The sequence below is a fragment of the Molothrus aeneus genome, chromosome 5, assembly GCF_037042795.1.
Source record: "Molothrus aeneus isolate 106 chromosome 5, BPBGC_Maene_1.0, whole genome shotgun sequence".
NCBI classification, from domain to species: domain Eukaryota; kingdom Metazoa; phylum Chordata; class Aves; order Passeriformes; family Icteridae; genus Molothrus; species Molothrus aeneus.
Genome location: NC_089650.1, coordinates 20208794 through 20233690, shown reverse-complemented (window position 1 = coordinate 20233690; position 24897 = coordinate 20208794). Strand labels below are relative to the sequence as shown.

Here is a 24897-nt window from a genome sequence, read left to right as displayed (position 1 = left end):
CTTGGTTAGCGTAACCCGAAGTCACATTAACTCACCCCCTTGCAGAGGGAAAGCAGGAGAAAAACAGAGCTGAGCCAACGCACAGTTTCAGCAGACCTGGAGAATGAGAGCCTTGCTCACCTTTGCTACTTTCATGCTTTAGCCAAGACTGAACTGAGTCAAAAGGTGTATTCTCCATTTCACACAGGTAACTCTCTGGGTTTGTAGAGCCATCCTCACTGGATGCTGGAAGCAGGCATTCCCCCAGATTGTCTGCCCCAGTGGAGTCAGGGTTGTCCTGGCCATCCTGCTGGAAAAAATAAGCAAGGACAAAGTGGAATTTAATGGAAGATGATCAAGCAGACTTTTCAAAGCCTCAAGAAGAAGATTCTGATAATAACTTCAACCTAGCTAAGAGATGCTCAATTTTCCAGCCCAAAATCGTCTTTTGACTAATTCAGAGGAAGTTACTAACAGTAGTGAAGAGAACTTTCAAATACATGTATTCTTTTGTTCTCCTCAAATCCTACTCCACAGTATGTCTCTATGGAGAAGCTCTTGAAAAATGACCAGAATTATATTGCTCAGCAGGGACACCTGCATGAATACAGAAGACCTGAAATGAGCAGGGGCATAAGTACAGCACAGGGTGTAGGATGCCCATGGCTGACTGAGGCTAACCTTGATCTCCTTAGGATTCAGCTGAGCAGCGTTTCGATTGTCTGACTCATCTCCTAGAAGGATGGAAGAGGACTTGTCTGAGTTGAGAGACAATGCTTCCATTTCAGCCAGCTGGACCTGCAGGAAGGGAAAGGAGCTGTCACAGGTCATGCCTGGAATCCACATTTCAAGCAGTCACACTGTTGATGGTGGATAAGTGAGAGCCTGTAGACCCAAAATCAATTTTAGGTTATATTCCTTGGATATATCAGGAGCTGCCTAACCCAGAACTGGGCTGGGCAGGAGAATTCACTTTTAAAGAAAGGTTGAATATATGATCTGCAAGCAGGCTGCTACCAGTCCATGCTCCTCTAGTGCCAGAATTGGAGGAACGAGTCCTGTATCTGTCACAGCGGTACAGCTGGCCCAAGGCCCTGCAAATAAAGCCAGGCAGGCAGAGGGGTCCCTCAGGCTGGTGACAGGGCAGCTGGCTCTGCTGAGGGATAAGGAGTGGACCCCTCTTTCTGAAGGCACCACAGACAGCCCTGCTTAAACATGAAGGTGCTTTCATTCCAGGGAAAGTCATGCCTTTTGCAATCCATGCCAGTATCATGCTTTTCATATTCTCTTACCTTCGTTACTGAAACCCTGTTTCTCTCCAGCTTTCCTGCATCTTGCCTTTCCCTCTAACCTACCCAAGATCTTACCTAACACCGTCTTCCATTCTGTTCTTCATCTCTAAACTCAGCCCCCTCCCACACACCCACACTTGAGCTCTCCTGCTTTCTGAAAGCAAGTCTGACTATTGCATTTCTCTCATTCTTGTGCTTCAGCTCTGCTCCAGTCCCATGCCTGACCTTGCTTCATCTTTTGGCCTATTTTATACCACATGTGCCCCTCTCCCATCCTTTTTCCTCCAAGCTTTTAAATCCCCTCTGCTTGACAACTCTTTCTCACAATGCCTGAAAAGCATCTTTTTCTACCAGCCTAAGCAGTTACTCTGTCCCTCCTGTGCTCGGATTTCCATCACTGATCTCTGGAGTGCCAGAAGTTTGCACCACCAGCAGCTAAGTCTTGAGAGCTGTATTCTGGGTTGTCTCAGTCAGGACAGCTTCTGGCCATGTGTTTGTGTTTGCAAGAGGCAGCTACAGCTCTTGCACCATGACAGCAGGTGAAACATTTGGAGAGATGACTTTCGAGCTGTAAGTTTAGTGGCTTCTGCCAACGCCAGAGACTGGAAGAGGTCTCCATCTGAGGGATAATGCACTTTAAACAAGCAGAATGGAAACCCGAAGCTGGATTTAAATAAAGTGCACAAATGACATCCTTATTTGAGGTGTTATTCTGACACAGGAACATGGTGCTGTTCAACCACGGAGAGAGCCCAAAACCAACAACTGCTCCTCAGAGCATGAATGCACAGAGAGCCCACAATGAACTTATGCCAGGGATGCTACACGGCCACCAGTCAGCAACAACTCCTGCAGAGAAGCACAGTCTTCATTTAGTCCCACTTAATGTGTGTACTCATCTATTACTCTCCCAAGTGCCTGCTACACCAAAGCAGCCTTACAGCTGTGCTTGTAGAGACGCAAGCATGACATGTGGTAAACATCTGTGACTACCTTTGCCATCCATAAAGAAGGATTTCAACAAAAGCCAGAACAGTCTTTTTGTCACTGAACCACTTGCTTGAAAATTCTGACCACCCTGAGATCTACATAAAACCCACAGTCAACAATGTCATAACTTAAATAAACTGCAGGTGAAATAAACACATTTCACTGGTGCTCACTGACAAACTCCTACCGTGGCTAAACACACTTCAGTCATCCATGTACAGAAGTCTGTCAACCATCCCAAGAGTGAAAGGATAGAAATGGCAAGAGAAGAGTTTAGCACCATGAAAAAAGGAGGTTCTGATCTTTTTGCTTCCCTTATGGCAGAATATTTTAAAATCTGCTGACTAAAGATGAGGAACAAAAAGGCAATTTTAATTGCAGTGAGGAAGAAAGAGCTGTTGAATAGATCCCAATCCATGAAACCTGCCAGGAGCATCAGCCTGAGATACTGAACAATGCACGCATATCCCTTAGAAAACAACTACTTGCAGATATATCTTTAGGAACAGACCCATGATCACAAGAATCCTTAATTGTACAAATAATTGGTTTGAAAATAAAGTATCAGGAGCATAATTGGGAAAGCCACAGAGCACTTCTGCTCAATGCCACAAAAAGCTTAGCACATTAAACATTAAATGTTGTGTCCATCCGCTGTGCTCATCATCTTGGTGAATTGAACTACCAATGAAATTGGAGGGGACATTTCTGCCTAATATGTGATTTTTGTCAGAAGGGTGGTTTAAGGCTGATTGGGTGGACAGTAAGCATACTGGGTTTTTCTAACACACACACACTTAAGAGCACTGGATAAATAGTTTTGCCTATGTAAATTGCTGTCAATTGCTTCTGGGACTGTACAATTCAGTCTGTGTACAATGCTCATTTGGGTATGTTGATGTACCAGAGTACAGTATAATTTAATGACTCTGTGCATTGGTGATATTAGCTATGACTCCATGTAGTGATTTACCATTTCAATTTCCTCAATTTCTTTTTTCTACTTTGAAATATGATGAGAACATCATGGTCAGTCCTGGCTTAAAATCCTAAGGTATCACTTTGACTCATATAATCCAAAATAAAGCATCTGTATTTTATTACTAAACCCATTCTTGCATAGATAAGTTCTTTTCAATTCCACATTTTAGATGCATTGAAATACCATTTTTGAAAGTAATTTATGGCTCTATAACACCCATTAGAAAGTATGATCTAAGAATAATTTTTCAGTTGTGATAATTACATCAAATTCTTTGCTCTAGCTGTGGGTTGCATTTGAAGATTTTGCTAATCTAGTTTCTTTGCTGGAAAGGTAAGAAAATGGGTTGTTGTCTTCACTCGTAGGCGGGATACTGAAGACTGTCTGTGAGGTTTTCAAATGTACCAAACTAGCTGCAAGTGACTTGACTCGGGGGCAATCATTCTGGACTGCCTTAGACCTCATTTGCTGCTAAAGCTGAGCACCAATTGCTGAACATAAAGACTTAAGCAAAGCAGTGAAAATTGCAGTTAATTGAAAACTAGTTATTTGGTTGCATTAATGCAGAATTCATTTGTGAAGTGTCTCAGGATAAACTACAGCAATGTTTGCATTTTGACAGTTCCAAAAGGAAGCAATGGGGAAAAGCAGACAGCTGAGAAGCTGAAAAAATATCAGAGCATCAGAACTAGGCATCTGAGAGCAAACAAAATATTGCTTTCTTCAAACATGAATAGAATGACCTGCCAATAAGAGCTCTTTCCCCAAGTTTCCTTGTTTCTTTATAAGCTATAACAACATATCCAGTCAGTTCTGGGGAAGGAGAGGGTGAAGTTTGCCACTGATGTACCAATTTACTGTCAGAAGAGCCACACTACTGCTACAAGTCTGACCACACAAAATCAGAGCACCTACATACAATAAAATTATTTCAGAAGCAAAACCAGTTCTGCTACTCACCTTACCCTTCCCAGACTATTTTGCTCCTATTTTTTCACAACCCAAAAAGACTAATTGCTTAGGAAGGAGTTTTCCAAAGCCTCTACCAAGTAGAGGCTTTAGTAGCTCAAGTCTAAGCCATTTGGTCCTGGTCTTAGCCAACAACCCATTTGTCAGCTAACAAACTTTCTCAGTGGGCTCATGTTTATTTAGTTTTTGCTCAAACTAATTAACTGGTTTTCAACACAAACCAATCCTTGCTCAAAAACTCTATTCAACAAAGCATTTAAACATGTGCTTAACTAATTGGCCTCAATAGGGAATAAGCAAGCACATGCTTAAAATGAGGACAAAACACAAGCTTAAATCTCCCCCTGAATTGCTCCTGAGTGGTCTCACTGGGGTGAGATCCTTAGAGTCCTCTATCCAACATGAGCCTGAACCTAGACTTTTCTTGCAGAATTGAACACAACAAGAGCTGCCAAGGGATGCCTTCATAGTCATTTCTCTACAGGTCATTCAGTCCCTCCTGACATGTGTCCTGTCACATCTCACTTTTCCACCACCTCAAACATCCACGTGTGGCTGAGGAGGGCAGGCCTGTACTAGCGGCAGTACCAGCACTTCACAACAGATAACAAACACAGGTCCACAAGCTCTACTGTCTACACAATCTACAGCGAGGAGCACACATGGGACGACCTGCGGGCCCGTGGGTGTGCAGGTCTGGGGGGAAGAGTCCCCTCACACATCCTCGTACGCAGGTTACCTCTTGCTTGTCATGGTTACACTTCTCGCACATGGCCGGCGAGGAGTAATGATGGAAGACGGAGCCCGATAGGTTATCGATGATCATTAACTCCCCGTCGAAGGAGTCCTTAATAATTAAAGAGACACTGTCCAGCCATAAGTTCTCCTAGGGGACAAGAAAGGGGGGAGGATGGGAGAGATCATTTTAAGAATGTCGAGTTTTTTGCTTTCAAGTTTCTTGTGAATTTGGGGTTGGGTTCTCCACCCTGACTCATCTGGAGCAGCATCTTGTTCTGCAGGTACTTGCACAGGGTCACTGGGGGAAACATTTGCTCCAAAAGGTGTGTAAAGGTGCCAGAGTGCAATGAAAAAAAAATAATAATAAGTAGGGACAGTCTTCACTCACTTTCAGTGCTCACATCTCCCTTCCAGCTCTGCTGGAGTCACTCACTCTTGATCTGCCATTTCTCCTGCACTCTTCTCCTGAGCTCCCCTCTCAAATTTGCTCCTGTCACACCTTTAGCTGATCTGCTCCATCCCTCCTCTGCTGGCCCTCAGGTTCCTACGCCATGATGACAATGAACAGGACACACTGCTCTCATAGCCTTGTCCCTACATGATCCTATCAACTCAGAAGTCTACTGCTGAAAGCAAACCTTTCACCCTGAGGTGGAAGACTCTGCTACTGCTAAGCCCTGAATCATCTGAGCTGCCCAGCTAATGCCCACAGCTCCTTGCTGCAGTTTGGTTAGTTAAGTTCAAAGGTGTACTCACCTGGGCTGGAGAGTAACATCTCATGCACAGATGTCCTTCGGGTTCTGTTCTACCACCACCTCCTCCTGTTCCTGCTCCTTTTCCCTGTCCTGAATTTGGAGAGCCTGACTTGTGGGAGCACAGCCCGTGAGTAATTTCCATCTCAAGCTCAGCATCCATCTCTGCATCCTCCTGGGCCTCCTTGTTGCTGTCGTCGAGATGTTTCATGAGCACAGCTACCACCACGTTGATGAGGACAAACTGGGCTGTGAGCACAAAGCTGACAAAGTACAGTGGGGAGATGAACTGCAGGTTGCTGAGACAGCTGCGGTCATCGTGGCTGCAGTCACGCAAGGTATCCTTGAGAGGGAACCATGGAAGGAAGGAAAGACTAAAGTAAGAACAGAAACCTGGCTGTTCTCTCTGTCAAAAAACACTGATGCTAATGGAAAGAACAAGGCAGACACTTCTGTCACCCCATGTCTTTTGGCATAATTCCCCAAAGAATCTAGGATACTCTCTGTTCATATGCTGTTTGCTTGAAAGCAAAACCATTTAAGAGCATATGAAGCAAATTTTCAGACCATGACATGTTGCTGCCCCTGTAGGACCACATATGTAAACAAGACCAAAAATGAGCAGGCTGGTACTACCTTCTCCCATCTATTCTCAAAAGCACCATTTGTGATGAAAGAACTTTCCTTTCTCCATACGTCCTCTGAAGGAAGTATTTATTTTGTGTTTTCCTGGTAGCTCTGCAGATGAGTGCCATGTCCAACACACATGTCCTGTGCAGTCCTGACTACACTGGATATTCCCTCAGCCTAAATGATTTTCTTGTTCCTCCTAAGGAAAATTGGCACTTTTCTCAATCAGATGTCTCCAGGACTAGACAAGCCCAAGGCATGAGTTACCATAGTGGGGAGGGAGACTCTGGACCAAGCAGGGACCTTACCTAGCAACCCAGCTTCTGTGTTCTGTTCCCCTTCCCTTTGCTGGCCCAAGCTCTGCTGAACAGACCACACATCAGAATTTCTCTTTCCCCACAAATTGGAGATCCTTGCCTCCAAGTCCCAGTTACCTTCATGATCCCATTCCAGTTGTCACCCGTGGACACCTGGAAAAGTGTGAGGAAGGCCATCCCAAAGTTCTCGAAGGTGGCGTGGCGGCTCATGCCCTCACAGGGGTTTTCATCGTTGCACACTGAAAAACAAGGGGAGTGCAGGGCACAACACTCAGGGGAGGACACACTACCAGGCCTGAGACCAACAACATGGATTCACAACCTGAAGACCTCAAGTAATGAATGGTGTCAGCACCCTGTCCAACAGTTGGCTGTTAGCCATCAGTATGGAAAAATCCCTGATGGCCCAGCCCCAGGATATCAGGCAGTGTAACTGCTGCTCAGGGGGATCCTCCCAGCAAGTCATTGTCCTGCCTTTCTTCTTGATCAATATTCCATGGCAAGAGATGTAAATAAGATTTCACAAACTTTTTCTTGTAATCTTGAAGGCAATGTCAGGGACAGAGTGCAGGAAAATCAAATGTTTAAGACTGTAAGAGAAAATGGAGGCTGCTCTTATTTTGTTAGCCTGTTAGAATAACAATTTAGAGGGAAATTCCTCTTACATCAATTATGCATAAGGGAGAATGAAGTGCATCAAACAACTGAGTCCTTTTATTGAAGATTTTGATTTTGATTTTGAGAAACCCCAACCAGCATGTCTGTGGCTCACATTGAAGCATGGTCTGCTTGAGACTTACCCAATTTTCCAAAGAGCTCCACTCCTAGAGCAGCGTAGATGAAAAAGAGGAGCATGAAAAGGAGTCCAAGGTTTCCCACCTAAAAGCAAAGGCACCATCAGCCTATCCCAAAGCCTATTTCATCTGTACAGAAAGTGTTTCTGCATTTCCAAGTCTGAAGAAAGTGAAATCCCAGTATACAAATGCAACCAAACAATTGCTCAACAGTTGAGAAATGTTCAGTGATGGATCCAGTTGCCATCAGGGCTGGGGGAGGAGCAGGAAGGTGAGAAGAGAAGGCATGGAAAAATTAAGGACTTAATGGGTTTTTTGACACACTAAACAGTTTCTGGTCTGAATGCATGTGGTCACTGGGCTTACGTTAGGATCATCACTTCAGGAATCTAATTTAGTCATTGCAACTGCTGTGCCATCCAAATTCAAGAGAGAAATAAATTATTCAGCCCACCCACTCCCCTGGACTGCCACATCCTGGCTCGCTACATACTCACTGGAAGGAATTATTTCTGATGACTAAATTAGACACCATAGTAAATGCTGTGAAAGCACAGTGCTGGGTCTGTGTCTACAGGGCGTTAAGAAAAGGAAGTTAATAAAACTTAGCTAAGGACTACATTTCCAAAGGGCTCTTTAAAATTAAAGCTCTATTCACTATTAAGAATTGCTGCAGTGTAACAAAGACAGGAAGGGAATTGAAACAGGACAACTGGAGATGCCTTGTATGCCATTAGCAAGCCAAAATCCCTGATTTGAGTCTGTGCTCTAGGAACAAAAAGAGAAAGGTCAGGAAGAGGAGAAAGTGCAAGGGAAAGGACAGCTTATTTTAAACTACTTCTTTTGGCAAAGCCAATAAATCTTAGAGAATATTACAGATAATTCAATTGTCCCCCAAAGACCCGGTGTATAAAATATGGAGACTATATTCATTCTTTTAACGTTGAAACTGGTGGATTTTAGACCTTGAAGTTCAGATTTTTATGCAACTATAAGTATGGAGGGATTTTTTTATCCCTGCTACACAACTTTATTAATCAAAGCCAACCTGTTATAGGAAGCAGCAAAAGCCAGTCAATAGAAAGTCATAGGCTTTGATACTGGAGGGATTAAGTACTGCTTCTTATTATCTTCCAGGGAATACCTAGAGACCAAACTTTCAGATATCTGCTTGCTTTGAGACAGATATTACTGACCTCCAAAAAACCTGGCCTACAAACTTGGTTAGCAAAGGAGCTGTAGGCAAATGGGAAAAATCAAAAATGAGAAAGTGTGGAAGAATATACTTGTGGTTTTTGGCTAGGACCAGAAACAGAGACTCACAGGTCCCAGCTGTGCTCTTTGCCATCTTGAGCAAAACACTTAACTGTCTGATGACTCTGTTTTTCTGTCTACATGACAGGGATATGAATATTTCTTCCTCTCTTATTTATTATCTGTATTTTGGGGGTGGAAGTTGAATCTCATCATTTAAGTGCAAATATATTGCAGAGTCCTCTTACCAACAGTTTCTGGATACTATTTCTTAATATCTGTGTGCATTTATCTGGGTCTCAGAATAAACATGCCACAGACATGCAGACACTGGATCTGAAGACCTGCTCTTCCCAGATCCTTTCCTGAGAAAAATAATCTGTTGTGGCTCCTGGAATGGAAAAGAGCAAGGTGCAAAGAAGCTGCACTGAGCCAGTCTGTGGCAGCAGAGCTAACAAAAAACTAATAAAAATTTACATTCCAGATCTGCCTGCACTAAGACCATCCTTTATCTCCCCTTCCTTCTATTGTCCAGTGTATCTCAGCCCACAACTATCCTGAATGATGTTGTGTATCCTACAAATGAATTATTAATATTGTTGTTATTACTATTACTATAATAAATCACAAATAATTATTGCTTAATAAAAAGCATGGAAGACCAGACAGAGCTCAGGATCCATAAAAGATCACAGAGTTTCCTTTTCACTTTTGTGCCATCATATTCCACTAATTCAGATTGACATTTATTGTCACCCACACCAGAAGTAAATTCCCTGGTAACTACTCATGCTGTTTTCAGATTGATTCCCAGCTCATCATCACTCACCAGCACTGGCACATTAGCTGATAAATCAACTGACAAATGCCTGTGCATTTTGATATCACGCAGTAGAGCTGCTTTCTCAGGGCCTGCCAAGGGACCGGTCTGATGTATGATCAGCAGAGCCACTTGGTGCATTACTCCTTGCTTAACAATGCTCCCCCAACAATCCAAAAGGAAGGGGACCAGACTCCCTGACTGCTCATCCATCACGGAGGATGCTCACAGTGGGCTCGAAGCCTGTGTAAAGCATGGTGTCAGCATCTCGTTTAGGAGCAGCTGCCACTCACAGCTCATGAGATCCTTCTGTCTCGATGTCTTGCAGCAGACACTTAACTGCCGGCTGTGTGAGCCACAACACAGCGTGTCACTGCTTCTCATGCATGAGCTGCTCAGAAACACAAAGGGATCCAGGAGGAGGAAAGAAGAAAAAATAGAAAGGGGGAAGCACTGGCTAAGAAAGGGAGAGTGCAAATGAAAAAGAAGGAGGGAAAAAGGTATATATTTGGGGAAGGGTGAGAGCTGCAGTGATGGAAAGATGTCCTTTCATCCTGAAATGGCTTCCAATCAGTCTTTCCTTCTTATGGAGAGGGGAGAAAGGAGCCAAGGACTAGTTGCAAACAGTTAGACACTAGCTAGGCATGATGGGAAGAAACCTACCCTTATCCAGGGGTCAAGCCTTATTTTTTCAGATGCTGGAGAAGAGAGATGTGAGGTGAGCTGTAACCCCAGGAATGACATGAGAACTTGGACATGACCTGCAGGTAGTTGCCTACACACCACTGTAGACACCACCTCTGAGACCCCACAAGAATCAACCCTTTGGAAAAAGGGACAGAAGAGGAGAGTCTTTTGGGAAAATGTTTTACCTGTGGCAGGGCTTGAACAACTGTATCCAGCAGTGCTCGCATTCCTGTGGCCATCTTCAGTAGCTTCAGGACTGCCACAACAAGCACAGGAAAAGCGGCAGTCAGACTGAGCTCAGAGGCTTCCTTTGTATGACTTACTAATAACAGTAGCACAAGACAGATGTCCTGTATCTTGTTCCCCTAAAAAAACTGGATTTTCCCCTCATTTCTCTTCTTGCTTTTGATGGTACAACCCCAGTTGTTCCTTCTCTTCAAGCTGACATCCTTTTTACTAAATATTTTCTTTCTGCTACCCATGTCTGTTGGGTTGCTTTTGCTTCACCCAGACACTCCAGCCACACTCCAGCCATGCTTCTTCCCAGGAATGTGTGTCCTAATTGTCCTTCTGCTTTGATTTTTCCTTCCATCACTTTCTCTCCCTTCAGCCATTGCTGTTATGCCATCTTGGCACACCTTGGCCACCCCCTTACCTCAAATTTCAACCTGCTCAGGGGCCTCTGCTCCCCACACCACTACTATAGTTGCCCCAGAAATGAGTAACAGAGAAAGTTCAACTCTCACATGATCTGCCCACCCTCCCAGTGCTTCACTTCCCAGGGAACCAGAAAGCCTGAGCTTCTAGGCTATCCTAGATCCTAGAATCCCTGCTGGGATGTGATGAAGGACACTCCAGAGGCTCCTCGAGGGCCAGGACAGGGCAAGCTCACAACATTACAGCCACTGCTCAATGAGTCGTGGCACCAAGCTGCACTCGATGGCCACATGTACCCCTGCTCTGGCCAGCGTCTCTCTCACCCCGGGCAATTCGCAGCACCCTCATGATCCGGATGATAGTGGGGTTAATTGGGAGAGCAGCATTGATTTCAATCTCTTCCAATGTGATGCCCATGACAGACAGCAGCACAATGGCCAGATCGAGCTGGTTCCACCTTTAGGAGAAAAATTGAACAGAATTAACGTAGATAGAGTTTTTCCATTTTCCTGAAAAAGAAAGGTACTTGTCTCCACTTCATCCTAAACATTTCCTTACGTATGAGTTCAAGGCCCACTCTGAGTCAACCTATATGGGCTTTTCCAGAGAAACAGAGATTCACTTTACACACACCCTGAGCAGCCAGAGGCAAGCCAGGCTGATTTGAAAGCATGGAGCTGTGTTACTATGGCGCTATGCTTTGACTAATGGGCTCAGCTTTTTACGGCCTTACTACCTTGAATCAACTTTGCTATATATGTTCTGCTTTTGCATGCTCACAGTTTGCCTCAAGGGCAGGAAAACAAATGTCTCGCTCTAACCTCATCTCCTTTGCTTTCTAGCCTAACCAGCAGACTGCAACCAAGAGGCAATTTTTGGACAACTCTTGCTATTGCCTAGGCATTGCACCTTGTGGAGGATGAGGTTAGGTCCATGCGGTGCAGAACTGGGAGACAGTCAGAGCACTCTGCCACCACTTCATGGTCTAAATAGGGCACCATACCCAAACTTCTACCCCAAACCCAGCTGTCCCACAGCCCCTGCTGACAACCCTCTGCTCACCTGTCTTTGAAGAATCGTCGCAGACCAAATGCCACCAGCTTGAGGACTGCCTCAAACACGAACACAGTGGTGAACAGGTAGTTGCAGTATTTGAGGGCGGTCTCCAGGGACTGCCACAGAAAAGAGAAGGAAAAGAATTGAGGCAAAAGCAACATCAAACACATAACCCCCCTGTGTGGGGGACTCTCCTAAGTGCCAGGAACTCATCCTGGGTGCAGAAGCTGCCCCAGATATTCATGGTGGGGTGGGAAGTGGCCCCACACTTCCTACGTACTTGAATGTGGAGGTCGTCTACTAAGGGCAACCACCAGCCAGCCCCTCTGCCCATCAGAGATGGGATCAGTTCTGAGGATCAGTTACTGCTCCTTTCTTCTGTACTGTTCAGCATAATCAGGAGGAGGAGGAGGTTATTGCAAGAGAATCCACAAAATGCCATTAGGCTTTTCTTCTGCCAGTAGCCTATGCCACCTGAATGACACATTGTTAATGGCACTGGCATAGCTATCAACCAGGAGTGAAGCACAGAGGTTACTCTGGGTGTGGATTCAGGTCATCTCTGCTGTGTCTTGGTCTGGTGCCAGCACATCACATCTCTGAGCTGTTTGGTTTCTGGTTCTTTTACATGCTGCCCCTTCATGACCACCAAGAACCAGTGTGAGCAGTGGGCAGCTTTTGGTGGCATTTTGTACTGGAAGGGTTTGAAGTGCTTTGAGAAGATTGTTTAACAGAGCCTGACAGCAGGTTGGCTTGGCTGGAGCTGTGTTCCAGGGAAAGGAGCTGAAGAGTAAGGAAGACTAGTGACTTGTTGAGGAACAAAGATCTTATGTGAGGACACCAACAGATAAAGGTTGAGAGTTCCTGAAATATAAAACTGGGCACCATCTAGGGAAAGATGAGAGCTGGGCAGCTGGGCAAGGTGGGCAGGAAACAGAGGAGCCTGGCAATAGATTTGAATGAGGACAGATTCAGCCCCTGATCAAAGCCTGAGTTACCTCAGACAATCTGTTCAGACACCAGAGCTGTCACCTAAACCAAGGGTCTTCTGAAGAGAAAACTGAAATGTTGCTGGGCAGATGTCATGATGAATGCTCTGTCTACATATGGACGTAGAAGGCTCCTTTGATATGTGCAGTATACATTTTTTTCCCGCCAAAAGAATCTGCAGCTTTGCCAGGAACACTGAGAGGTACATGGTCTGTACCCAAACAAAGTGAAAAACTTATTTGGCCTCCAAGGTACTGTATTTGGAACCACACCCTGCAGCTGAGAGAGGCTCTCCTCAGCACTTTGGTTCTGCAGTTTCCCTTATGAAGAAAAGGTGGCTTGGTAAAGATGGACCATCCCATGACATGCAACCTGCCCCTCTGGTTCTCTCAGCTGAGGCCACATAGCAGGGGAATTGGGCTGACATTTGGAAATCTGATGCAAAGCCTGAAGTTCCCAGGACACTGCTGCTTCCACCACTTGCTCCCATTAGGAACAAGGGAAAAATAAAAAGCAGAGCAGGCAGCTAAATTTGGGTGACCCACATATCCACTTACTAATATAAAGCACAGAGACTTAATTGTACCATGCTTTCTAGGGGCTTGACTTTTGCTCAGACACCTCTCTATGGATTTTAATGGATAACAAGTGTCTGAGTAGGAACTACCTTTTTGGATACACATGAAAATCTTCACACAAATTTGCCACTACAAAAGTACTTCCTACAAAACTTTAACAGTAGTTTTTAGAGACACCCAAGTGTCCTATTTATGCTGGTGGACAGTGGTCACCAGAGAGCTGTACCAAAATGACAGTGTCTGGAGGCAGGACTTATCTCCATGATCTCACTCACCACAGGTTGGTTGTAGTGCTCCAAGGACATAGTGACCACGTTGAGGCAGATGATGAAAGTGATGAAGATGTCCAGATAGTGGCTGGTGCAGACCGAATGGATAAGGAGGCGTATGTGGCAGTAAGTAGCATAGTACGGCAAACGCTGCGCCTCTTCAGTGGAAAGAGGGATGTGGGCAGAGTTAGGAAGAAATCAGAAGAAAGAGAGAAATCGGTAAGAAACACTGAGGAGGGAGAAGGTGTAAGCTTGGTGATAGCATTGAAAGAAATTGGAATGTAGTTGGGAGAGAGAAAAACCAGAAAAGAATAGGTAAAGGACATAGAGAAGAGGGGGAAAAAATGAAAAACAACAACAACAAAACTAAAAAATCCCAAAAAACCTCACCAAAAGAAGAAATGGGGAAAAATATATAGGAAAAAAGACAAAGAATGGAATACTAGGAAAAATTCTGTTAGACTGTGTTTGTGGGAATGGTGCTAAATCAGCATTTCATGTCTTGACAAATTAAGATCACTCTTGATAAAAGGGAGCAGATGGTTCAAGGAGAGGCCCTGGGGTGTTATAGGAGAGAAGGGAAAAACTGCAGCAGAGGAAAGGAAAGCATGCCCATAGGCTGTGAATGGAAGTCTGGGTAGTAGGGATGATTTCCAGGAGCAAGTATGCTTCAGCAATTTTTATCTAAAGGTAACACAAAACAGGACAGAAACACTAGGAATAGAAGGTTTCCTACACCACAGAGGGTTTTAGATCCCAAGGAGCGACACTGCAACACTGGGGTCACTGGGACACAAAACACAGGGGTCTTCCTCTTTTTTTTTTCCCCCTCTTATTTAGATTTGGGTTTAAACACAAAGAATGGTCTGTTCAGGTTCTTCTTCAGCCACCAGTTGAGCTGCAGGAAGCCCAGGTGGGACCCTACCTCAAGCACAGGAAGCACATCAATGTGTGCTCGCCCCATGCCAACAGTGCCTGTTGGCATGTGCAGAGGGGTGTTTTTGGTATGTTATCTCCTGAGGAGCAGGGTGCTAAAACCCTTCCTCAGTGCCTTCCCTGGAGTCCTAGCAGACCTCCTTGGCCACCCCTCTTCCCCAGACCACCCCAGTGAGGTGTGTGGAGACACAGCAGTGGTGCGGGGAGGAAGGTTGAGAGCACGGCCACGAGTGATGGATTTTGGAGACCAGCTCATTGGGAAAGAAAAATAAGAGGAAAAGGTTTTTCTCAGAAAACCTTGGCCTACGAACCAACCAAACACTTAGGCTGTGCCTTACTCCTTCGCTTCTTCTCCAAACGTCGCAGGCGCTTCTCCTCCCGCCGGCGCGCCTCCTCAGCCTCCTGGTGCTGCCGGCACTTGTGGAAATTCTCAACCACCACCCCCACGAACATGTTGAGCACAAAGAAGCTGACGATGAGGAGAAAGGAGATGAAGTAGAGTAGCATCCAGGGGTTGTTGTTGATCACTGGCTGGAGTGGGAGGAGAACAGAGGCAGACATTGTCTTAGCAGTAGAAGAATAGGGATGCAGTGGGTGGCAGCCCAACAGATCCTGCTTTACAAGGTATTGAAATAACCATGAGTGGGCCAGGAGGGAGCCAGCATGCCCAGAAAGACACATGCCATTATTATTTCTTCATTACAAATAGATAAAGGCCCACTGACCCTACCACAGACACCCACAGCATAGCCACAGCTACACCTTCCTGCATGGACTAGACAAGGCCATGGACCTGACCCCTTGCAAACAGGTGAGCAAAGGATTCAGAAGAGGCCTGGAAGGGACTCTTGGTTTGAGGGAGGTACTGAATCAGGATGTTAAAGGATGCTTCTGCCTTACAGGCACAAGAAAGTGAAAAGGTCCTTTCACAAGAAAGTCCATGTACCTGCTGGTCAACAGCCACAGCATCGAGTCCATTATACATAATATTGACCCAGCCGTCCTTGGAAGCCAGAACAAAGAGGGACATCAGAGCCTGCAACATATAAAGCAAAACTGATGTGGAGCAGGTGCATCTGGCAGGCAGAAAAAATTATTGTGGGTTTATGCTCTAACACACACAGCACTGCAATACTCTTCCTGTGTCTCTGCACACATCAAAACCTGCTCTTTCCCTGGACAGGGACAGGGTGACAAGGTGCCATGTGCAGCCAGACCCACCAGAGGAGAGAGTTTGTGAAGAACATCAGCTTCATGGCGGGAGAAAAGAGAAAATCAAGCTCTCTGCTGCCACCACTTTTCTTTCCCACTCATCCTGTAAGTATCATTTTGATACCAACCAACTAGTGACACAGCTTCTGCATGGGCATGCATGCCAAATAACTGCTCCTTCTGGCTTTCCAGACACTGCATCTGTTCCCTGGGGAGGAGACAAACCCTGTGTTGGGTTCCCATCAGAGGGGGGGGCTGTGGGCAAACTCACCTGTCCCAGGTTGTCGAAGTTATACTTGTGGTGCACCCACTTGTAGTTGGCTGCCACGCAGTCAGACCGGTTGGTGATGTTCCTGATGTCGACTCCCAGGCAGTGGTAGAACTTGCCCTTGAAAAGCTGCAGGAGGGGAGTGCCCCATCAGCCCCTTTCCCCACAGGGTTCCCCATGCTCCCTGGGATGTACAGAAGCTGCCAAGATGCTGCATGGCCTGCAAGACTGCAAGCCACATAGAGCATGACAGGGACACCACCAACACAATGTGTAGCACAGGCTCAACCATTGCAAAGGAGGCAGGACCACCCCTGTAAGCTCACACTTGGCTTTTCGGCCTTCTCCATTGCTCCAGGGCAGCAGTGACTGTAAGCCCACCATCTGACAGCCCTTAAGGCAGCCTTTCTGGGTACAAAGGGAAAAAGTATCTTCTAATCAGTCCCCTAGAGTAATCTTCACTCCCTGCTCCCCAGTTACTGAAAGTGCTGATGGGAAAAGAAGATCTCATCTGAGGGTAAAGAACCAGAAAAAAACATCCTCTTCTTCTCATATATATTTTTTCACAAAGCTGCACTGCACTTCTATGACTCTTCTGCCCAGGGCTCTTTTCCCCATATGGAAGGTACTGGATTGTGCATTTGTACAGATGCATCAGAGCAAACTAAGTATAGCGCATTCCCTGAGATGGAAGTAACGCCCACACCCTTGCTCCTCTGCAATGCAACAGCCAAAAATAAGGAGGATTAAATTAAAAAATTAAAGAAGTTTGTGGGTGGATTTAGGGCTCAGAGTGAGGGGGAGAAGGAGAGCTGACTGGTGGCAGGGTTCATGTGAGCAGGCACTGAGCTGCTTGCCCTTGTGGGGAGACACAGGTGGGTCCAGGGAGCCCTGTGCTGTGCCAGCCCTGGGCTCTCGCTATGACACTGACTCAAACCCTGACCCAGCTGCTGCCAGGTGTGAGCACTAACTCCTGTCTCTTATGTTCAGCAATGCCTGCACTTGCTGAGCACCTGTCTGTGCTTGCCAAAGGCTGTGTCATTATGGAGATGACTTGTGGAAGAAGGTAAACACAGAAAATTCACTGGCTTCATTGTCTCTCCTGCTCTGCTTGGCTCCCTGTGTCTGTTATAGGACCTGGGGATACAGATGCCTGTGGGGTGGGGGCTCAAGGGCTGTTTGATGGACAGTAACAACCTACCTGCACACCCAGGATGCCAAAGATGATGAAGAAAGCACAGCAGATGAGGACAATGTTTCCTATGGGCTTGAGGGAAGAAATGAGGGTCTCCACCACCAGCTTCAGACCAGGGGCTCGGCTGATGACTCTGGAAAGGAAGGAAGGGGAAGGATGACAGAGGTTCAGGGCAGGGACGTTTGACCTAAGCTAAGCATTTTCAGCAGCAGCAGACTCCTGTCTCCATGGGCAGTGACCCCTCAGTGGAGATCCCTCCCCCATGATCAATAGGCCTTTTTTCTCCCATGGATTTGTTCTTTGATGAGGTACCTCCAGCATCAGACCCATATGGCCAAGGGGGATCTCCTTGTGGCCTATTGCTTGTTAAAGACCCCTCTTTGCCTGGGACAGCTGATCTGACCCTGGGACCCCTCCTGGGGGTAACCAGTGGGAGGAGGGGGCCAAGCAGGGCTCAGTGGGGTTCTGACCGGAGGGGACGGAGGGTGCGCAGCAACCGGAGCACTCGCAGCACGCCCAGGATTTTGGCACCACCAGCAGAGGCCACTGAGACCACAATGTCAATGAGAGACACGAAGACCAAGAAGCCATCCAAGACGTTCCAACTGCTGCGGAGATAAGCCTGGTCCCCAAAATACAGGCCTAGAGAGACCACCTGGAAGAGAGGGGAGAAAAGAGGGAGTGAAATTTCTATTGCTACCTGATAGAGGGCAACTATGGAGAGAATGGGAGGAGGGGGAATAGTTATCAACTCCTCATGACACTGAAGTCTCATCTCATAATCTTTTCCTTTCACCTGGATGTCTGTGAAGGAAAACACCTTTTTTCTGCCTCCCTGAGTAACATGACACTGTAGGGGATACACAGGAAATCTTTCCCTGCCACACCAGAGGCTTGGGGAAATTGGAGATCACCTGGGAGGTAAAGTCAGGCACCAAATCCATACTTTGGCTCTTAAAGGGGTAATTTGTTTGTCAGCAGTTCTCAAAAACAGTGGGTGCTACAGAAATTGGTGGTCATGGGGAGATACTAACATCCTCCAAATCACAGTCAAAATTCAGATATGAATTTTAGGGGTTTAACTTCCAGCACACAGTTTTAGGACTTTTCCCCAAATATGAGAAAGGAATAACAAGGTTTTCTGATTGTTGCAAAGTACTTTGACATCTATTGAATCATTATCTCACCTTTGAGCATGTCATTAATATTGTTGTAATGTCCCCCGTTCTTGCTCCAGGAGAAAGGGAACGGACATTTGACATCATTACAAAATCCATACTTGAGTGCCAGCTATCCTTCATGAATACTAAGATCCAACTGGATCTAATGCCTGCAATAAACATTTCCTCTATGCCTAACAAGACAGGACTGAACCCCAGGAAGTATCTATAAAGGTAGAGGGAAGGACTGGCACACCAAAAAGATGAACACATTTTAAAAGGGTGTTGAGCAAACATGAACAGTGTTTGACACTGGAAAAAGGCTCTGAGCTATTCTCCAGTAACTTACCTTCAATGTCATCTCAGCTACAAATATTGCTGTGAAAATGTAGTTGGACACAGTGAGAAAGATTCTTTCCTAGAAAAAAAAAAAAATTTAAAAAACCAAACCGAAACAAAAACAACAACAAAAAACCAAACAAACAAACAAAAAAAAAAAAAGAGAAAGATCTTAAATGTATTTTCACTGCTTCTTGTTACTCTGTCAGTCCCCTCTGATGATCTTGATATTTCTGCATTCCTGTGAAGGGTCTGAAAGTTGATGAAATAAGGGAGATGTTCTTGGCAGAGGTCAGTGCTAGGCAGCTTTCAGCTCATATACCTTGGCTGGGACAGGATCCTATGCAGCTCTGCCAGACCATAGTGGATGGGATTTTTTTGCATCCTGCAGATCTGGTTTCAAGGCAGCCTCTGCCCTTTTCTGTCAGTGTTTCTCAGGCCTAACCTGCTGCACTGACCTGGCACTCCTTCCCAAAGAGCTGCTGAGCACAGACCACTGATTGTGTCCAAGTGCAGCAAAGTCTGGGAGTCAGCTAAGGCAGACAAGCAGAAAAAGTAATTTCACTTGCCAGCTTGAGCCACCTCCAAGATAGCTCAAGAGTAACATACATGAATGATGATGTGCCATTGCTACAGCATGGAAGTTACTTCTATCTCTCAGTTCCACTCCTTGTCCCTTTTGCCATTCATCCCTTATATGCAGGCTCCTGGAGGAGACACTTACTTTCCAAGACAGAAGGAACTAGGTTTTCTGTGTTATAAAGTGGGTCTCCCCATTATAAAAGCCTGCAGGGGAAACACATATTTATGTCAATTACTAATACTTAGGTATTTGAATAGATGAGTCGGAGCTGGTGTTTAATGCTGAAGTTCTTCCAGAGATCATAGGAGGACCAGGAACACTCAGGAACCACTGTTAGAGGTTGTGCTATAAAGTGGGTGACAGGTAATGGTTCTCACCGTGCTTCTGTGCTCAATCTGGGGTCTTTCCAGGGCAATGGTGATGCAGTTCAGGAAGATGAAGGCCAGCACTACGTGGTCAAAGAGCTTGTGAGCAATAATGGTTTGGCAGAGGAGGCGAAACCTGCAAGAGAGTTCCAGTAGGCACCTGTGCCTTGGGCAGAACAGATTTAGGAACAAAGAGGACACAGAATTAAGTATTCTGGCTAAAACTGGGCTCCAATATAGCAGCTTTCCTATCTCTGATACTGATGTCCCTTGGAATGGCAATAGCCCAGGGTGGTTAATGGTCACATAGGGAGCCTGGAGCAGAGCAAGGGCAGAGTAATGTGCTGAACCTCCATTTATTTCTTCAGTGCCAGAGTGGTATCCTAACCACTATGACCCTGTGCTCCTCTCCTGCCTTGTAAAGAGGCTGCATTCCTGTTTTCCTCCAAACTCATACTTTGTACCTCTCCACAGCAAAGAGGCCACATGCTGAAAGCTCAGGAGAGGCAGGTAGGTTGGCAGATGTGGGGAGCACACTTCTGAAAGACACTGTGTACATTAACATAGGTGTCACACAGAGCAAAAAAAGCTCTCCCTTGTGACCTAAAATGAAAGCCCTTTCTATTCAAGGGGGAATATGAATGGGTGACAATAATGTTAGCTGGGGTACGTGGACATTTTCGTCTGGTGAGATCTCTTTAACAGGAAGAATTCAACCCAAATTTCCTTTTTTTAGGCAAGAAGAGTTCTAACTTTACCCTAAAAGGTGTGATATAACTGCTGGTAAGTTGGTACTGGTACTCTAAATTAAATGAAGATGCTATTCTGGTACCAGGGGAGGAAATATCAGTATTATGGAGTCATCAATAATGCATTCTTTATCCTCTTTGTGTTAACATTAGTATTCCCTGCCTTGCTTTGCTATAAATATTTATGATTACAGAAAATAAAAATGGGATGCTCCAAAGGGAGGGAAGATCACAATAGCTATTTAGGATGCTCAACTTTCCTCTCATTGCCACAATCTAGGAAAAGAAATGCAGTTTGGCTGTAGAAGGAACAATGGAGGAGAAAATACACATTCTCAGCTGCTAAGTTTGAAGTTGTCACCTAGCACCAGGGGATATGGCCAGGAGAGCAACAGAATCTGTCCCATCTTCTCAACCCTCTCATGGCAAAAACTGCACAAACCTGTTCTGTGGAGAGAAGAGATATATGGACCAGTCTTCCCGTAAGTCACACCAGTCTGGCTTATAGACTTCCATCATCTTCCGGATGCGAAAGCACAGGCTCTGTAGGGATGCAGCAGAAGCAATTGCCACTGGTCACCTTCCCACTTGCCTGAGAGAGACATTCTTCCTTTCACATCTGACTCAAATGCACCACTACCTGCTTTTCTTTAATCCCTCGATTGAGAAAATCAACTCAAAGGCAACAAGTCATGGAAAAGAAGGTAGAAGCTGCTTTGCCAGGGCTTGTTTACCTCTTGGCATCTGGTCTCCTCCCCAGATCATGAAAATAAAACTGCTGGTGTCCCTTCTAGAGTAGGATGTTGTCCCATGATGCCTTCTTAGAGGTGTTGGAGGGACTGTGTTACATGAGGCCAATGTTTCCTCCCTACCTCAGCTAAATGAGAAGCCAGGACAAGAAAGCTTTCTTTTGGCACTTGGGCTAAGAATTTCTTACAGACATTTGAACATGTCTGTTCAAATTTCTACTGACTCTCACTCTACTTTTTCCACTCTCTGATCTGCTCACAGATTGCTGTCCCCCAGGCTGATACCACAAAACCCACTTGCCTTGCCTGTGGTGCCTGTGCTTCCTGCTCTGGTCTGCTGATGTTCCCCATGCAAAACCCACTCTTGCACTGCCTGACCTCCTCTGCCTTGTAGAAATCACTGGCTGCACTGCTTTGAAATAACAGCCCCTGACTGACCACATGTATGTTGCACACCTGCCTTCCTCCCACCACCCACCTGCCTTGCAAGCCTGACAAGGTGGTGTGAGCTTGTCTGTGCCTAGAAAGTCCTATCTGCATTTAGTCCTCCAGCTGTCCTCCAGCTCTCCTAAAGCACCTTTGCAAGCTTTCCCATCCACACGCAAGGAGACTGAAACTTGAGGATGGATTTGGGGTATCCCAGAGCACTGTGATGTAACCCCAGAGTCCTCCACCAAGCACTCACATAATCTATTTCTTCATCATCCTCTCCCCGTTCTTTGTGGTTGTTCATCTTTGGAAAGATCTCCTTGACAATACTGGGCATTTTGCCATTGCAGTCCTGATGCTCACTGGCCCCAGGCGGTGCTCCCAGCCTGTGGGTCACTCTGTGGCCAGAAGGGACCGAGGCCAACTCCAGCAGGTCACAGGAGCCTTTGTTATCCAGAGAGAGTGTCCGGCGGTGATGAAGCACCCTTCCTGTCCCATCCGGCTCCCCATCTGCCGCCTTGTGTGCTTCCCCAGACAGGAGGGACTCGTGCTCAGCGGAGGGAGGTTTGTGTTTCAGGCTGTGTCCCCGGGCCAGGCTGTTCCAGCTGGAGCGACGGCTTCCCCAGGCTCCGCTGCGGCTCCAGGCACCGTAGTGGGAGCTGCGGGAGCTGGACTGTAACAGAGTGGGATGGGGACTCGGTGACTCTGGGCACAAGGAGGGAGCATGTGCTCCTCTCTCAGAGCACAGACTGCTTCCTGAGCCCCTAAGCCAAAAGGCTGCCATTTATCAGACACTGAGCAAGTTCCATGGTGGGAATTCAGCAGCAATCTCAGTAAATCTGACAATAAATTGGTAATGAGTTAGCAATGGTGTTGACTGTGATTACTTTATAGCACCATCTGTGTGCAAAGCACTTTCAGGGAAGGTAAGTAATAAAGCCAAAGGCCAGGTGTCTGATATTGTTACTTACACCAGCACAGAGCAAGAGTAAAGTTCTCAAAGAATCTGACTGGCAGCTTTTTACACTGCGCTGGGGTTAAGCATAACACAAGGTGATGGATCATCTGACACACCATCTTTGAGTCCAGTCTTAGTAAAAGGGAGAAATGAGAGAAACAGGCTTGTTGGTTACAGCCTAGTCCAACCACATGAGCAAGGTATCATGTAGTACATGGCTGCCAGCACTCCCTGTTTGGAAATAACAGGGGCATGAACCCTTTAAGCACCAAGGCACTCCCCAGAGCTGTGTATGCCAGTGGGTAAAAAGCCCAGAAGCTGATGTTACAAGGTGAGCAGGTCTGAGATGTACTGGTTAGACAAACTCGCATGCTGGGGAAATGCTATGGGGCAGGAGAATGTGCCATGGGGAGCTCAAAGACAAGATTTCCACTGTTACAAAAGCTCTGATACAATCCCATCTGTAATAGCACTTGGTGGTTCTGCCATCACTTCTTAAGGCAACATTTTGTGTCCTTTAATCTAGCAAAACAAGGAAAAGGCAAGGAGGAAAAACATGTTCCACTGTAAGAGGGACACTGTCTTCCTGGTGTTCTCCCTCTCCCACACTCAAAAGATTATAGATAACTAATCTTGAAATAGACTTCAAAAATCTGGAAATTTAGAAAAATAATGTGTACTGAGCTGGATTCTAAAGACAGGCAATAGAGTTGTGTCAGAAGTCTACAGAAGCAGGGCAATCCTTCCCAGAAATCCCCAGATGATGGCAGAAAACCAACAAAGTGCTTGGCCTCAAAGGAAGGGTATGACACAAATTTCTACTCCCTCACTCACCAAGGACCGCTGGTCATAAGTCATTCTCCCCAGGGACATCACACTGCTCTTCCGGGAGCCAACGGCAACTCGGATCTGGTCAAGCTGCAGTGAGTTGCGTGAAGAGTTTGTGACCCCCCCAGAAGCCACTGGTGGGTTGGAAGAGGGCAAGGATGGGTCCAGGTGCCCATTAGGTGTCACAGGAATTGCACAGAGCTTGGGATCTGAGTGGAAAGAGGCAGAAAGAAGAATGAGTAAAGAAGAAGTTGGGTTCCTCACTATCCAGTGACTGTTTTGATGACTAAGCAGTTTAGCACGTTAACAGCAGGTAACAGATTGTTAGCCATTTAGCACCAATCAACATCAATTTCTCTGATTTAGGGTGTGGTGACAAAGGCAGTGCAAGCTGGGAAGGCTTAAAAGTCATTTCCTCAGCCTCCAAAACCAACCACGACGAGCAGAGTGGTGGCCAGGCAGCCTCAGACTGACGGGCAGAGCATGAAGGCGAACAGAGGGACAAGAGGGTGCTTCTGCATGCCAAGAGCAGACACCAGCATCTTCAGGTCTGAACAAATTCCACCAGCTGTCAAATTGGCTACTTAAAGTAGTTAGGCTGAAACACTGAGCAAGAGACTAAGATAGAGGGATAGCCACAGCTATCCATGTACTGAGGTCACCTTAAAATTCCTGCAATCATACTGCATACAAAAACTGCATCCCAGTCTATCCTACTACACTGCCCTTCTTCAAATGACTGATCCTTGACCTTTAAGATCTAGGACACTTTTGAAGGAAATCTTAAGTCCTGTCAATGACCATCAGCATTTTTTGAGATGCATGGAAAGGACAGGATGTTGAATTTTAGTGCCTGAAAGGACTGGAGCAATCATTTTTGTTTGACTTATTGCATAATGAAGGTCACCTATCCACGTCTGCATGACAGGCAGCCATGATTCCACTAACACCTCTGTAACCTCTTCCTCCTCTGCCATCTCAGGGGTCTGACTGCCTGCATTCAGCATAAGCTCTGATATGGTGCAACCATGTAGCTCAGGATAGGACTGCTTTGAAAAGAGCTTAGTTGCAGGAAAAAAAAAACTGTGAGCCAAAAACTGGAGCCACTGCTCCCTGCTGTGGGAGCTGCATTTATGCTCAGAAATGTGCCCATGGTGCTTGTCTGAGTTGTGCTGTGAGTATGCTTGTACCTGTCCTTGCACCTTACTGATCCTAATCTTGTCTTGCTAACTGGACTTGGCTTGACCTTAGACCTTCCTCACCACTGTGGGTTTGCCTGGTAATTACTGAACCATTGGCAGACCTTTACTAGTGTCAGTGGACTTGCTCTGCTCACCTTGTGCAAGAGTGTGCAGCGTGGCCCCTGCCCTCC

The 24897-nt window shown here is 46.0% G+C and overlaps 1 protein-coding gene across 1 annotated transcript in view; it reads right to left on the bottom strand.

The window, feature by feature from the left end:
- The window catches only part of CACNA1I (calcium voltage-gated channel subunit alpha1 I), an 86852-nt gene that overhangs the window by 5730 nt on the left and 56225 nt on the right, over window positions 1-24897 (bottom strand). Inside the window, exons 14-33 of the mRNA XM_066549587.1 lie at window positions 23532-23734; window positions 21996-22412; window positions 21004-21104; window positions 19825-19948; window positions 18875-18943; window positions 17836-18020; window positions 17372-17498; window positions 16174-16299; window positions 15637-15726; window positions 15029-15221; window positions 13761-13912; window positions 11924-12033; window positions 11185-11318; window positions 10390-10460; window positions 7450-7528; window positions 6767-6888; window positions 5707-6045; window positions 4952-5098; window positions 661-777; window positions 121-289 (exon numbers count right to left, since the gene is read on the bottom strand). Of these exons, the coding sequence (XP_066405684.1) occupies window positions 121-289; window positions 661-777; window positions 4952-5098; window positions 5707-6045; window positions 6767-6888; window positions 7450-7528; window positions 10390-10460; window positions 11185-11318; window positions 11924-12033; window positions 13761-13912; window positions 15029-15221; window positions 15637-15726; window positions 16174-16299; window positions 17372-17498; window positions 17836-18020; window positions 18875-18943; window positions 19825-19948; window positions 21004-21104; window positions 21996-22412; window positions 23532-23734 (3075 nt within the window). The remainder of the gene's footprint in view (window positions 1-120; window positions 290-660; window positions 778-4951; window positions 5099-5706; window positions 6046-6766; window positions 6889-7449; window positions 7529-10389; window positions 10461-11184; window positions 11319-11923; window positions 12034-13760; window positions 13913-15028; window positions 15222-15636; window positions 15727-16173; window positions 16300-17371; window positions 17499-17835; window positions 18021-18874; window positions 18944-19824; window positions 19949-21003; window positions 21105-21995; window positions 22413-23531; window positions 23735-24897) is intronic.